Below are 13306 nucleotides of genomic sequence, written 5' to 3' on the forward strand. Positions count from 1 at the left end.
GGGTCCCTTCCAACTCAGAATATTCTGTGATTCTGAATGCAATAGATTAGTTTACTGGGATGTCCTGAGAGAATTGTGAGGGAAGTTGTGTTACACCCAAGTACTGGTTTGGTGTGGTTCTGGTTCATTTTACCAGATGTGTAAATGTGTACCTGAAGAAAGACTTGTTACGCTTGGGCAACACATTTCATTCTCTTTGTCCCTCTCTGGAGGAGATGAGAGCTGTTCATTCTTCAGTGGGCTTGGTTTCTGCCTTCTGTGCCAGCCTGCCTGTTATCTTCTTTCATCACTTTTCCTACAATGCTGTTGCCATCTCAGAGCTGAGTTGAAGTGCAGGGCAGAGGTGCCTGTACAGGCTTGGAATGGATTTGACTTGAGTTCTGTGCCTCAGATGCACACTGTCTTCGTGGTGAGGATTTGGTACTGGATCAGGCATGATTTCATTTACAAAAGCTAAAATAAACTGAAGTAAAATCCAGACATTTGTAAGAGTATCAATAAGAACCACAAGAACTGATGTACTAGTTTGACTTGAGGGGTTTTTACAGATTTCAGCTGGACCACTGTATTTGGTAGCCATCAGTGGATCCAGTTCACTGGAATGTCTGATCCTTTTTTGAAACAATTTGTTCTCTAAATTAAAATGACTGCCAGGCCATTGGTGCCAAAGACCTCTATGTGTATCCTAATGCTAACAGAAGCTTTCAGGCATTATTGATTACACAGCCACTCTTTACAGTACACTGAGTACCTGAATCCATCATTAAAAACATGAATATAAGTAAGTTGGGAGGGGGAATTAAAGGACTGAAACCTTTGTGCTTTTGTCTGTAAGGAGGTTAGATGTTTCAATTTGAGGTGGAACTGAGTTCTAAAAATCAGACCCACTAGTTACTGAACATGTGCACTCAGCCAAGATTCTAGGAAGTACTAGTACATTATCTCTGCAGTTGGTTACGCTCTCCAGGTATGAATTTCTTAATACCTATAAGTGCTAAGTAATAGTTCACCTATTTCTGATATGGTAAATGTTAGCAAATTTTAATTGTTTTTTCTTTTTAGAAAGGTTCAGAAAACACATGAAAGCAGAGTTAGACTTCCTAGTTGAAAAATTAAAATGAAAGCATTTAGTGTTTTCTTGTAAATATTCTAATACAATTTTTCTTATCTAGGTGAAATAAGTAATGATCCTATAACATTTAATACCAATTTAATGGGTTACCCTGACAGACCTGGATGGCTACGCTATATACAAAGGACACCATACAGTGATGGAGTGCTGTATGGCTCACCAACTGTAGAAAATGTGGGCAAACCAACCATCATTGAGGTATTTTCTTTCAGAAGTTCAAAAATATGTATTTTGGTTTAGAGTGTAAGGTTCAGAACTGTCAGTAACTTCCCCCTTATTTTTGAATAGTTAATTGCAGTATTAAAAAGTTTATAAGCCATGGACACAGACTTGTGATATGAACATTTTCTCATAGGTACCATTTTATCCTCCTTTGAGAGAAAGCCAGATAGTTTGACATTTCATGTTCTACTTAAAAGGTACAGCTAATAAGAAGCAATAATTAGTTAAGCTGCATGCAGTACCTTTTCACTTTTGCCTTTGAACTTTCTAAGAGGCATTTCGTTTCAGTAAATTATATTAAATTATATATTAAAGTTTTACTCAAAATACAGAACAAAAAAACCCCCCTTTGTAAACAACAGTACTTGAAGAATAACTGAATTCGTAACTTTGTAACTTTCAACGTAAATATGGGCCAGACTTTTCCCCACTATATTAGTGTTCAGTCAATAAGCAGTTGTGGGATTATTTTTCTTGTTTGTTTACTTGTTGTTTGGTTGGTTGGGTTTTTTGATTTGGTTTGATTGGTTTGGGATTTTTTTCAATTTTTCATCAAATATCCCCTTGTTCATTATTCATGTTTATTGATAGCTTTCATTTTAATTAGCAGTTTTGTGAATTTAGTTCTTATGAGTGTAACAGTGACAAAACTATATTTCTGAGAGTTAGTTATTCAAATGTTTAAAAACACTAATTATTCATTGAGCAGCAACTTAAAGGGAAAAGGGACAATATTTTCTATCATTTATTTCATAGGCAGCAGACTGGATCAGACACTGTGTGGTTCACAGTGTTAAGAAATCTGCACATTAACTTGCTCCAGCCATTTTGCTGCTTCAGCAGTGTATTTGTCTTAAACCCTTGATTTTTTTTCTAAATTGCATTTGATGTAGTTTTTCTTCCTCAAGAATGACAGCTCCTAATGTTAAGTTATACTGCAGATAGTTTCACCCTTGCTTACTTTTGTATACATGATTCTGTTTTGATTTCTAATAACAATGGACAAATAACATTTGAGAATTGATCATGTGCAGAATTTCTTGCAGGCTTTGCTTAGTTTCATGTAGAGGAAACCATTATTTAAAATTGCCATGTTTTGCATGTGCTTTTAGATTCTAGGATCTATATCGAGACCTCCATTCTAAGCATGACCCCAAGCCATATTTGAAGTAAATCTTGCCTAGCATACAAATTAATTCCTTGCAGTTCCAGTCTTAGATGTGGCTTTTGAATTAATTCTATGGTATGTGAGGAGGGCAGATGCATTTGATCCTCTTCTTAATGCCCTCTGAGAGGAGTGATTGCATCTTCCTGGCCTGAATATAACTTCCATCATGTAATTCCTGAGGGGGTGTTGTGGGTAGGCCAGTTAACTGGAGGAGACCTGATGATTAGAGTAGCCTAGCATTGCGCATAGCACTGCAGTAGAGCAGGTAACATTCTTGAGCTCAAGCTCCTTTGAAAGCTGTGCAAAGACAGTCTGTGTTTGAATGAATGTTCAGGACAGAGGCAATTCTGCTATTCCTGGATGTGGTGTGTGGGCTATGCTGGCAGCTCCCACTGCTGGAGTGGAGGCTCACAGTGGGTACTGCCCTGCTCCTCTAGAGAGCCTGTACAACCAGGGGTTTGATTTTCTGAGTACTAGTGGTTCAACTGCTGTTGAAACGACCCTTTGAAAAATTAACAGAATTAGGACTGGAGAAATCTCAAATTTATTTTCAGGTAATTTTATAATGAAATTGTAACATTAAATGAGATCTGATTATGTTGGTTAAGCTTTTCCTTCTCCACTTAAACCTGCAGTAGATACTCCACAGCATTTTTCTTTTCATTCAAATCCTTTAAAAGAAGTGCAACATCTGTTACTTTCATTTATTTAATAGTTAGTGTCACAGTGGTTTGTGGCTTGGTTTGCTGAGAAGCAACATAGTTCTGTCACTATTGTCACTCCTCTGCCTCTCCTTTGTTCTTGAAATGAGTGAACTGAAGTCTAAAATTAGAAAGGAAATTAGTCTTCTTCAGTTTGTTTCATGAAAGATTTATCACCTTGCAGGGGAAAAAAAGGTAGAGAAAATAATACTTAATTATACTGCTATCCATCCTTGTTCTATATTTCTTATGAATGAGCACTTAATTGTAGTACAACCTTGGAGTACAGTCACCACTGAGAAGTAGCCACTTGCATGCATTTCAAGTATCCTAGATATTTAAACTTTTAGATTAGTATCCTTGCATATTTTATTCATGAGGGTGTATGTTTCCAGCTATAAGAGTCACAAATGTTGCATCTACCTCCTAATTTTCACTTCCCCTACAGTTACAGATTCTAGGATTTTTTAAAAAACAGTTGTGTTGGAGCATTATTTTGAATCCATTCATGGAGGGAGACTTCACTGTGGCTAAAGCTAGAACGAAACACCAGTCCCAAAGATGAGAATTTCTGGCATCCCACTTTTTCCTTTAAAAACCTCTCCATGTAGTTTATTTCCCTGGGAGCTATCGATGAATTTAGATGTTACGGTGTTGATGGAGGGGAATTGGAGGCTGCACTGGGAAATGGAGAAAACAATCTTTCCTTACGGTGATTCTTACAGGTAACAGAAGAGAAAGAATACACATGTGTAGCAGAACACTTCTATCAGGACCAAAATATATAATTTTCACATATATCCCTTCGGTAATTGTATTTGGCTATAGACTGGTCAAGAAAATTCCAATATTCTGACTTGAAGGTAGTACTGCAATAAATAAATTGACTTTACCTTTTGAATTTTATATTAGTGAATGAATGTTCATACGCTTCAAAATAAGGGGGCAAAGCACTTAAAAACTGATAAGTATTTCTAAGTTATCAATTTAGCTTTCACTGATGTTTGATTGATATAATTTTCATTTTTCAATGTTTTGTAATCCTATCTTTTTCACTCTAGATCACTGCGTATAACAGGCGTACCTTTGAAACAGCAAGACACAATTTGATCATTAATATAATGTCAGCAGAAGGTATGTGTTTTGAACCAAATAAGCAAAACCATCTTATGGGCTCCTGCTTTTGAAGATAAATACTGTAAAATAGTTGTCTGGTGTTCAAGCCAAACACAGGGGCACAGGGGAGAAGTAAGAGAATTTTTCCTGCTTTAATTCATTTTGGTTTTTTAGTCCAGATTTTTTCTGTCATTCAGGACTGTTTTTCTTCACTCACAGAAAACTGTTTGCATCTTTGTTTTTCATTAAACTGTTTTTAATTTGAAATTTGCCCCATCTTTTCAAATGGACCTCACATAAAGGATTTCATTGTCTTTCTGCATATTGTTTCGTTTTCTTAGTCCTGCGTTTGCCTTATGCAATGAACAATTGTGTAGGCAGAATCAGAAAACAACAGGTTGTGGCAAATATGGACATATGGACCTTAAAATTAGTTATTTTTATCACATTTACCTATTTACATTCTGGAGTGTTGTGGGTTAGAATCCATTGTTGCTGCAGATCTGTTTTGACCCCCAAATTAGCATGAATGTAATTATATCTGTTTAATGAAGTTTTACCAGCTGATACTCTTTTCCTCTAGTCTGCTTCTTCATCTCCCAGTTGTTTTATAAATAACTGAAGGTTTTCAGCTCAAGTAGCAGCTAATGGTACTCACTATTGAATTAAACATAATCACATTAGGTTCAAAATGAGCTAATTCAAACACAAGATTTTTGGAAAGGTGTATCAGTCATAAAGTAGTATTGCATTAATCATTACTCCAGCTATTTTGGAGATTTATTTTTTGATTTATGGAGCCTTTGTTTAATGCAACACTCTTTTTCATCACAAGTAGATTTTCCTTTACCGTATCAAGCGGAATTCTTCATAAGGAATATGAACGTAGAAGAAATGTTAGCAAGTGAAGTTCTTGGTGACTTCCTCGGAGCAGTGAAAAATGTATGGCAGCCAGAACGCTTGAATGCTATAAACATTACTTCAGCCCTTGACAGGGGAGGGAGAGTTCCACTTCCTATTAATGACATGAAAGAGGGGTAAGCATGTGTCAGTATGACGTTTTTGCTTCATTTTTTGTTTTTTTCTTACTGAAAAGCCTAATATTTTTGCAGGTTTTCTAGAAACTTTGCAATTGCTGTTTCATATTTTAGAGTTAGTTTACTCATGTTTGGAAAAATTTACTCATGTTCCGAGCCCCAGTTATAATATGGATTTATTGTGTTAGATACCACTACAACAGGGCACAGCTCCTATATATTAATGTTATAACCCAAGAAATACTAATAAATTCTATTAATTATAAACCAGTTGGTAGTAAATATGGTTTTTTTGTAATCCCAGTTTTACTTCTGAGCAGTCATTTGGTGTGCTTTTCAAGTTTTTAACCATTCCCAATTCATGAAACTCAAGATTTTGAAGCAAAATATGATAGAGGAGAAATTCCATTCAATTTCTGAGAGCAGTTAGCATGTAACATTGTAATTTTTAGCTGTACTCTTACTAAGTTATGTGATTCAAGAGCACTGTTGACTTTCTTCTGAAAGTCGTAAGGTGTCTGGGGAGCTCAGGTTACTGAGTGTAAACTGTAGGAATGGACTGTTTCCAGTGGTGATTTGTAACCATAAATACTGTTCTGAAATACTGTACTTGGAAACTAGTAAGGATTTGGTTTTTTCAATGTGGCTCTGATAGTGCTTTTCCCTGGTGAAAGTAAAGATGCCTAGTTATATTTAGATAATTTTAGATACTTTGGAGTCACATAGTATCTAAGAGAGGGGTGAAGGTTCAAAATACGAGTTGTGTGTTCGAAAATACTGGTTTTTAGAGTCCTTTTGTGTCTCTAGAGTTTTTGAGCGCATTTAAAGAAGGAAAGTGACTTCTGTACTAGCCAGAGTAATAGCAGAGTCACTTGTAGTAGGTGGCTACACTTCAAATATTTAGTTAGATAATGCCTACTATGACAAGTGGCAACCAGGACCTAATTTCTGTTTCAGAATCCATTGGTACATTATTACCTGGTGCAGCAGACTGTATTTTACAGCAGTGTTCCATATATCTAAATATGCCAATGAATAATACAATTAGTGTAGTAGCTCTTATTTTATGTATGGTAATGCTAAATCAAGTATTAGGTTTACCTTCAGCTTTCAGTATTCTGAAGCAAATTTTGTTGACAGTGCATAGCTACAGTTTGGAATCTTTCAGGAGAAGCTGGGGGTTTAGCATGTGCACATCTGTATTAGGTTTAGCAATAGTCATTGTGAATTTAATTTGAAAACATGGGAAGAAACTCTTTTAAAATACTATGATGAGTAAGACCAAAGATTTCCTTAAGACAAAATGATGCTATTTTAGTACAATTTTCAAAAGTAGTACTGATTTACTTACATGAGGAAGCCAGACTTGGAGCTCTCTGACTTCATAGAAATTGACACCACTGACGGTAATTAAACATTTACACTAACAAGCAAACCAGAATATGTTGTAATAAAAAAATCCTTTTGATTTCAGTCTGTTACTTATATGCTTAAAAAGAGAAAAGTATACTATGAAGGAAAATACTTTTAAAAAGTAATTTCGATCTTTAAATAACAGCTGAATGCTACTGTGTACAGCAGTAATGTTTGGAAGAGTACATAATTGTCCTTTGGGGATTTTTGAGACATCCTGCTGGTCTGTCACTCATCTCTTTCTGCAGTGTGTATGTGATGGTTGGGGCAGATGTTCCTTTCTCTTCGTGTTTACGAGAAGTGGAAAACCCACAAAATCAGCTGAGGTGCAGTCAAGAAATGGAGCCTGTAATAACCTGTGATAAAAAATTTCGCACTCAATTCCATATTGACTGGTGTAAAATCTCTCTGGTGAGTTATTTTATTGTTGCATAAAAGCGATGTTTGTAGAAGTACAGCTGAGAGTTTTGGCAGTTTGGGCAGACAACGTTGCCAATTCCACTTTATTGTGACTGATTTTTTTTCACCTAGCAGACACTCTCAAGATTGTGAAAGGATTTTGCTATGTAGGCTAAATTCTATTAGAGTTGAGCCCCAGTGAAACCACTGTATTTGTTTTCACTAGCAGTGTGTTCTATAAATGGCTAGAGAACTCCAGGGCTTAATGCTGATACTGCTGTTGCGCTTGCTTCCCTATAAAGTGTGTGCATACATAACATATTTTCTCAGATACTGATTCTACACTGACCAGTTAATACTATGCTGTTAAAAAAATGTTTCTGAAAATTCTCTAAAACATATTCTATATTAAAAATTAAATAGAAAAAGGAATGAAAGTAATGTTGATTAATGAAATAATAAATAGGAACATTCTTCTCAGTCAAATGCAAGAAAAATGATAACTGAACACTAGAGTATTTGCCATGAAATGAGACTAATTCCCAAAGAGGCTTTTTAAGGTTGTTTTTTTTTTTTAGTTCCTGCAAGGAAAATCAAGAAATAGTACAGTATTGGAAGAGAATGTTGCAGATAAATTTGAACAATGATGCTGAAGGTATAAAAAATAAATTTAGATGGTTGTTGAGCTGCTTCAGACACTACCCAGGAGGAAGCTGAAAGGGAGATAATTAATGCTTTTTATAATGGAAAAAACATGTGGAGTATAAGGAAAGGTATTCATACACAAAATTGATTGGATAACTTCCAGTCTTTTCTGCCTATACACTGTAAATTAGGAAAGCTTCTAGAAGGTTGGAAAATACTTGTTTCAAAAGAATACCCAGATTATTTGCTTTTTATTTGCTTTCTGTTGAGAAATTGTGAAAGGCACAAGTGTACACAGCAATACTTACCAGCACCTGAAAAATAGCAGAAGGCAGCTGGTCTTTGGCAAGAACATACTATGTCAAATCTTCCATTTCCTTCTACAAGGAACAAGTAGAATCAAGGTGGAGCAGCAAATGTCATTCCTTTTTGGTAAGGTTTTTGATACTGTCTCACAAGCCCAGGAACATGGCCTTGATGAAGCTAGGACCTAGTGGAGAGCTGGTTGGTAGCCATAATCATAGCAGATTTAATAGTAATTCGTGGCTATTCCTCATTAATAGCTGGATGATGGGATGTGCTTATTAAATTAAATTTGTAGTTCCCCATGAAAGTGAAAGGATCTGTAGGTGCATTGAAGGACACAACAGAATTCAGAAAGGTCTTCAGAAATTGGAGAAACAGTCTTGGAAAACAGGATGAATTTTAAAAGGAGCAGCAGAGGGATAGTGCACTAATGCAAGAACAGTCAGCAGTGCCCATGCAGAAAGAAAAGCAGCTGGTTAGGAGTACTTATTTAGAAAAAAATGCCTGATAGTGGCAGTGGCTCATAAACTAACCATGAAGCAGCATTGTCATGCTGGTTTGAGAAAAGCAGAGATCACCCTGGGATGTGTAACAGGAACAGGCTTTTAGAGAAGTGTTATTTTCTGCAGCATCTGTAACACAACCATCTCCAATTCAGCACTTGTTTTGGCGGTGTGCCACAGTAACTGAATTTAAACTGTCTTAGGGGTGTTTAGTGTTGCCAGCAGCATTTCTTCTGTAACCTGCTGCATCAAAGGGAAAAGGGAGCCAAGCTTCCCTCTATCTAATCACAGTCTGCTTTTCACAAGGCAAGCTGAGAGACAGAAATTCTCCCCAGATCTATGGGCTGGGAGGGAGTTGAGCTCTATTTCCCATATCCACAATGTAAACAAGTGATAGAAAATAGAGCCATCATATCCTTATCCTCAGACTATTTATGAGGTAGCATTGGCAGTTAGCACCATATCAAAGAGTGGATTTAAGTTTGGGGGTCCCACACTCTGCAAGGATGGGCAATGTAATAAATACTCCACTTGAAGCTGCATTCTGACAGCTTGTTCTCACACTGACCTCTGTCAGTCACATCAATAAGTACATATTTTTTGTCCATTGTTAGGGTTTGAGATTCAGCTAAGCAGCCAGGTGGAACTCAGTGTACCTAACATAAAAGATACTGTGGAATTAATGAGCAGAGAATACATAAATTAATTTTCGTTTAACAAACACGTACATATATATATATAATGTGTGTGTGCGCGCACATTTGAAGCTCAGAAGGATCTCTGGAAGTTCATAAAAATCTCTTCACCTATTGCCTAAGTTGTAATACAGCGTTTTATGACTTGAAGTGTAAATTATAAAGAAATGACCATCAGTTGCAAGATTTCTTGATAAACAGTCAGACAAAAGGTCAAGCATGTAAGGAAATATTTTATTTGTATTAATGATCTGGAGATCAATGATCATAAAGCTAGCACTGATAGCAACTGACAGTAGCATCTAACTGAAGATAACAAAAAAATGGATGCAGAAAATTAGGTCATCTGGTAATGGCAGTCAAAAGCAATAGGAAATTTAGCAGCAAAACAGGTTTGTATTTCTAGGATCATTGGGTACAGACACACACACACAAAAAATTGTGACCAGGAACGCAGCCTTTGGAAGCTAGTTGAATTTGTGTGAGGGGGACAACGAGCTGTCCTCGGCATCTCAGTTGATGCCTCTTGACCTTTTAAGCACTGGATGTAAAGCTCAATATGAAGAAGGAGAAGGAAGAAAATTGTAGGTACATGACTCTTCATTTTTGCCACCTTATACAAGAGAGGACAGCATTGTTATTTAGGAAGACTAAAGAAATGGATTAATTAATCAAAAAGAAATCAGAATCAGTTAATTAGTTTGCACTAAAGATGTTTACTGAACTTCTACTCAAATACTGTTTGTGTGAGATTGTAGTGGTTTGGTCCAAAATACTCATTACTGTTTATCTGCTGTGAGATAAGAATTAGGAGAAATGCAAAACAGGCACTAAACTTGAAATAATATAAAGAAGTTTATTAACAGACCTAAAAGAAGAAAAAAAATTATACCACCTTCAGAACTCTCCTCCTCCCCCCACCTTCCTCCCTTCTCCCACTGACAATGTGAAAAGACAACCCTTAAGATGTTCAGTCTGTTTACCACTTCCATAATAACCTTGTTCAGTCCATTTAGAGAGAGAAGTCTCTTCTTGCTCATGCTATGAAAACATTATCACAACGAGACAGCCGCCCACTTCCAAATATTGTTCAGTCCATTTAGGAAGAGGAGTCTCTCTGCCTGCGTGTGAGTCCTTTCCCCCGACTTGCAGCTTTTCCCGCAACTGCTTTCGAGGGTCCACTCTTGAAGTTTTTTGGGGTACAATTTTAAGGTTGAGCCGTTCAGAAACAAAAACAGAGGCCCTTCTCCTTCTCTGGGAGCAAAGGGTCTTCATCATCTTCATCTTTAGGACTATCTCTGGGAGCATCTCTAGGAACTGAGGTTTTCTCCTTTCCCATTTGGAGCAAAAGTCCTCATCTGGTTCATCTCTACGGACTGAGGTTTTCTCCTTTCCCCTTTGGAGCAAAAGTCCTCATCTGGTTCATCTCTCCCTGTCCAAACTTCTCATGAAATTACAGCTGCGTCAGCATCTGCCTATCTCAGCGCAGGTGCTTTTGCTCACGAGTTGAACACTCCACCCCCCATATCTTCATGAAATTACAACAGGATACTCTGATATATCATAGCTTCACAACAGAATTTCAGCTTTAAGCATCTCCTCTCTCTCTTCCCTCAGGTTTTCAGCTCTTCACAGCAATAAAAGGGTTAATCTCACCTCGGCCTTGCAGCTTTGCAGCTGGAATGTTGAATTTTTCTTATCGCAGTGGAGAGGGGGGAGAGCCGAGCCGCTCCGGCTGCCCACGGCAAGGCAGTGCGGGGGGGTTCCACGGCTGGAACAGGTCCATGGCTCCAGGATGGCCGTGGCCCGGCCCGGCCTGGCCCAGGCAGGGCCTGGCCGGGCCCGCTGGCCCCCACACGGGGCCTGCAGCCACTTGTCCCAGCGCCGGAAACGAGAGAGCGCTTGGAGGGGGAGTTTGCCTATTCTTAAATGTGGATCACAGAGGTGATCACAACTTTAAGTGGCTTAGAGAAGTGTCCATATTCAAACTGGCCAGCTGATAGGTTCTATCAGTTCCCAGAGGAAACTGTAAGCACCCCTTAGCAAGGACGTCCCTTCCGGGACTATGCTTGCTAACCTATGACAGAGATATACCTAAAATTAATCCGTAAAAGACATGCAGGCACAAAAGAGAGTAGTAATATTACAACATCACTTACCACACTGATCAGAAGCTTCATAAAATGTAAGCTTCTATTATTTAAAAAAAAGTGGTTAGATGAAATTGTATAGAATTTATCAAATGTGTAATATGGATCTTTTTATATGTTATGGTTAGTTAAATACCCAACTGTTTTTACATTCTGTTGCTTTGTTATTTAATTGTCTTTTTTCTTCTTCTTCTTTTTTTTCTCTGGGTATCAGGTTGACAATACAAAACAAGTTTCCACCTTTCAGGAAGTGATTCGTGGAGAGGGAATATTACCTGATGGTGGAGAATACAAGCCACCTTCTGATACACTGAAAAGCAGAGACTATTACTCGGATTTCCTAATTACACTGGCAGTGCCCTCGGCAATAGCACTGGTGCTTTTTCTAATACTTGCCTATATCATGTGCTGCCGACGGGAAGGAGTGTGAGTACTTTAACATGCTAATAAGTAACTAGACTTTTCTAAGATTATAATGCATAGAAGGTTATTTGTTAGAATATCTCCATTCAGTTCATTATAAACATTTAAAACAGGCCAAAAGATATCTGCTTGTAATACTGAACTGTTTCGCACTTAAGCACATGCACTAATTTCCAAGCAAGTGGATATAGGGCCTTTAGTTGTTCTAGAAAGGGTTAAAATACTCAACATATGCACAAAACTCCCCAAAATATCCACATGTGCACAGCTCTCCAAAATTACCCCAGCAAATAAAATACTAATAAAAGGATCATTGGTTCAGGAGAATATTAAGTAATTTCTAAAATGCTAACTTTCATAACATAAACTGGGTTGAGGAGATTAACTGAATTTAGACATACTATAAAACACATAAAAGGAAAGCAGCAAGTAACGTGATTTCTGCCATTTCTTACACAAACTACAATTTCATTTTGTCACAGAATTTATTTTAGCCAGAAGCTTGTTCTTTAACCTGCATTTTTCATTTCCCTGTGTGTGTGTCTGTGTGTATGTCTGTCACCACTATCACATCTCTCTACGTGCGTTCATCAAGGCCTCATCATAAACCCCATTGCAAATGCTGCCAAGTTGCGTTTAGCAATAACCTTGTCAGCATTTCTACATCATATACTGTTTTCATCATCAGATAGATTAATGTTCCAACTATCAATGCTATTATTTAATTCATAAATTTTGTTTTGTTTTTAGGGAAAAGAGAAACATGCAAACACCAGAGTAAGTGTCTTCTTTCCTGTTATTTTTCTTTTACCATTTAATTTTCATTCTCAGTAGCTCGTCATGCTTCATACATGTGTGTCATAATCTTCTTTCATTCTCTCTAATTCATGGTTTAATTCATAAATGTGAAAGCTGCTTTTAAATCAGAGTCTTGGCAAGGATAGAAAAGCAGAATAAAAAGGGTTTGAAATTAAAGATTGTCAATTCAAAATAAAATAGTGCTGTTAGAGTAAGTATGTTAATATGCAGTCAATACTCCTGGTTATTGGACTTTTCAGCCTGTCTTTTAAAGTGATTGAAATGATGAGAAAAAATATCCTGGAAAGTGTCCAGTGCCTATACTATGGCACGTTTTAAAATTAATTTACAAGCTTTTATGAATCTACACAAGAATCAGGAGTTAACCAAAACTTTAACTGCAGCAAATAAATGGAACATCAGCCATAAGAATGCACAGTCTTGAATCCTATGAAAAATATCTATTCAGACAGAAAAAGCTAATGGAATAATTACTGCCTTAAAAATGGAATAAATCCAATATTTATTAATTTAACTGTGCAAAGGTTGTAATTGTTGCACTGTAGTCTGTAGCATGCATCAGTCCTTGTACTTTAAG

General features: G+C 37.0%; 1 protein-coding gene across 12 annotated transcripts in view; it reads left to right on the forward strand.

Annotated features, from left to right (window-relative positions):
* Positions 1-13306, forward strand: part of SGCE (sarcoglycan epsilon) — a 34678-nt gene that overhangs the window by 14089 nt on the left and 7283 nt on the right. For 8 of the 12 annotated variants that reach the window (XM_042044091.1, XM_042044094.1, XM_042044098.1 and 5 more), the window contains 6 exons: positions 1173-1330; positions 4285-4357; positions 5175-5376; positions 7038-7200; positions 11702-11913; positions 12661-12687. In XM_042044091.1, coding sequence (XP_041900025.1) covers positions 1173-1330; positions 4285-4357; positions 5175-5376; positions 7038-7200; positions 11702-11913; positions 12661-12687 — 835 coding nt within the window. The remainder of the gene's footprint in view (positions 1-1172; positions 1331-4284; positions 4358-5174; positions 5377-7037; positions 7201-11701; positions 11914-12660; positions 12688-13306) is intronic. The other 4 variants (XM_042044092.1, XM_042044101.1, XM_042044095.1 and 1 more) reach the window with 3 other exon arrangements.

Source organism: Corvus kubaryi, unplaced genomic scaffold (assembly GCF_017639235.1).
Source record: "Corvus kubaryi isolate FWS band 111438036 unplaced genomic scaffold, C.kubaryi_AGA036_p1.0 37398, whole genome shotgun sequence".
Lineage (NCBI taxonomy): Eukaryota > Metazoa > Chordata > Aves > Passeriformes > Corvidae > Corvus > Corvus kubaryi.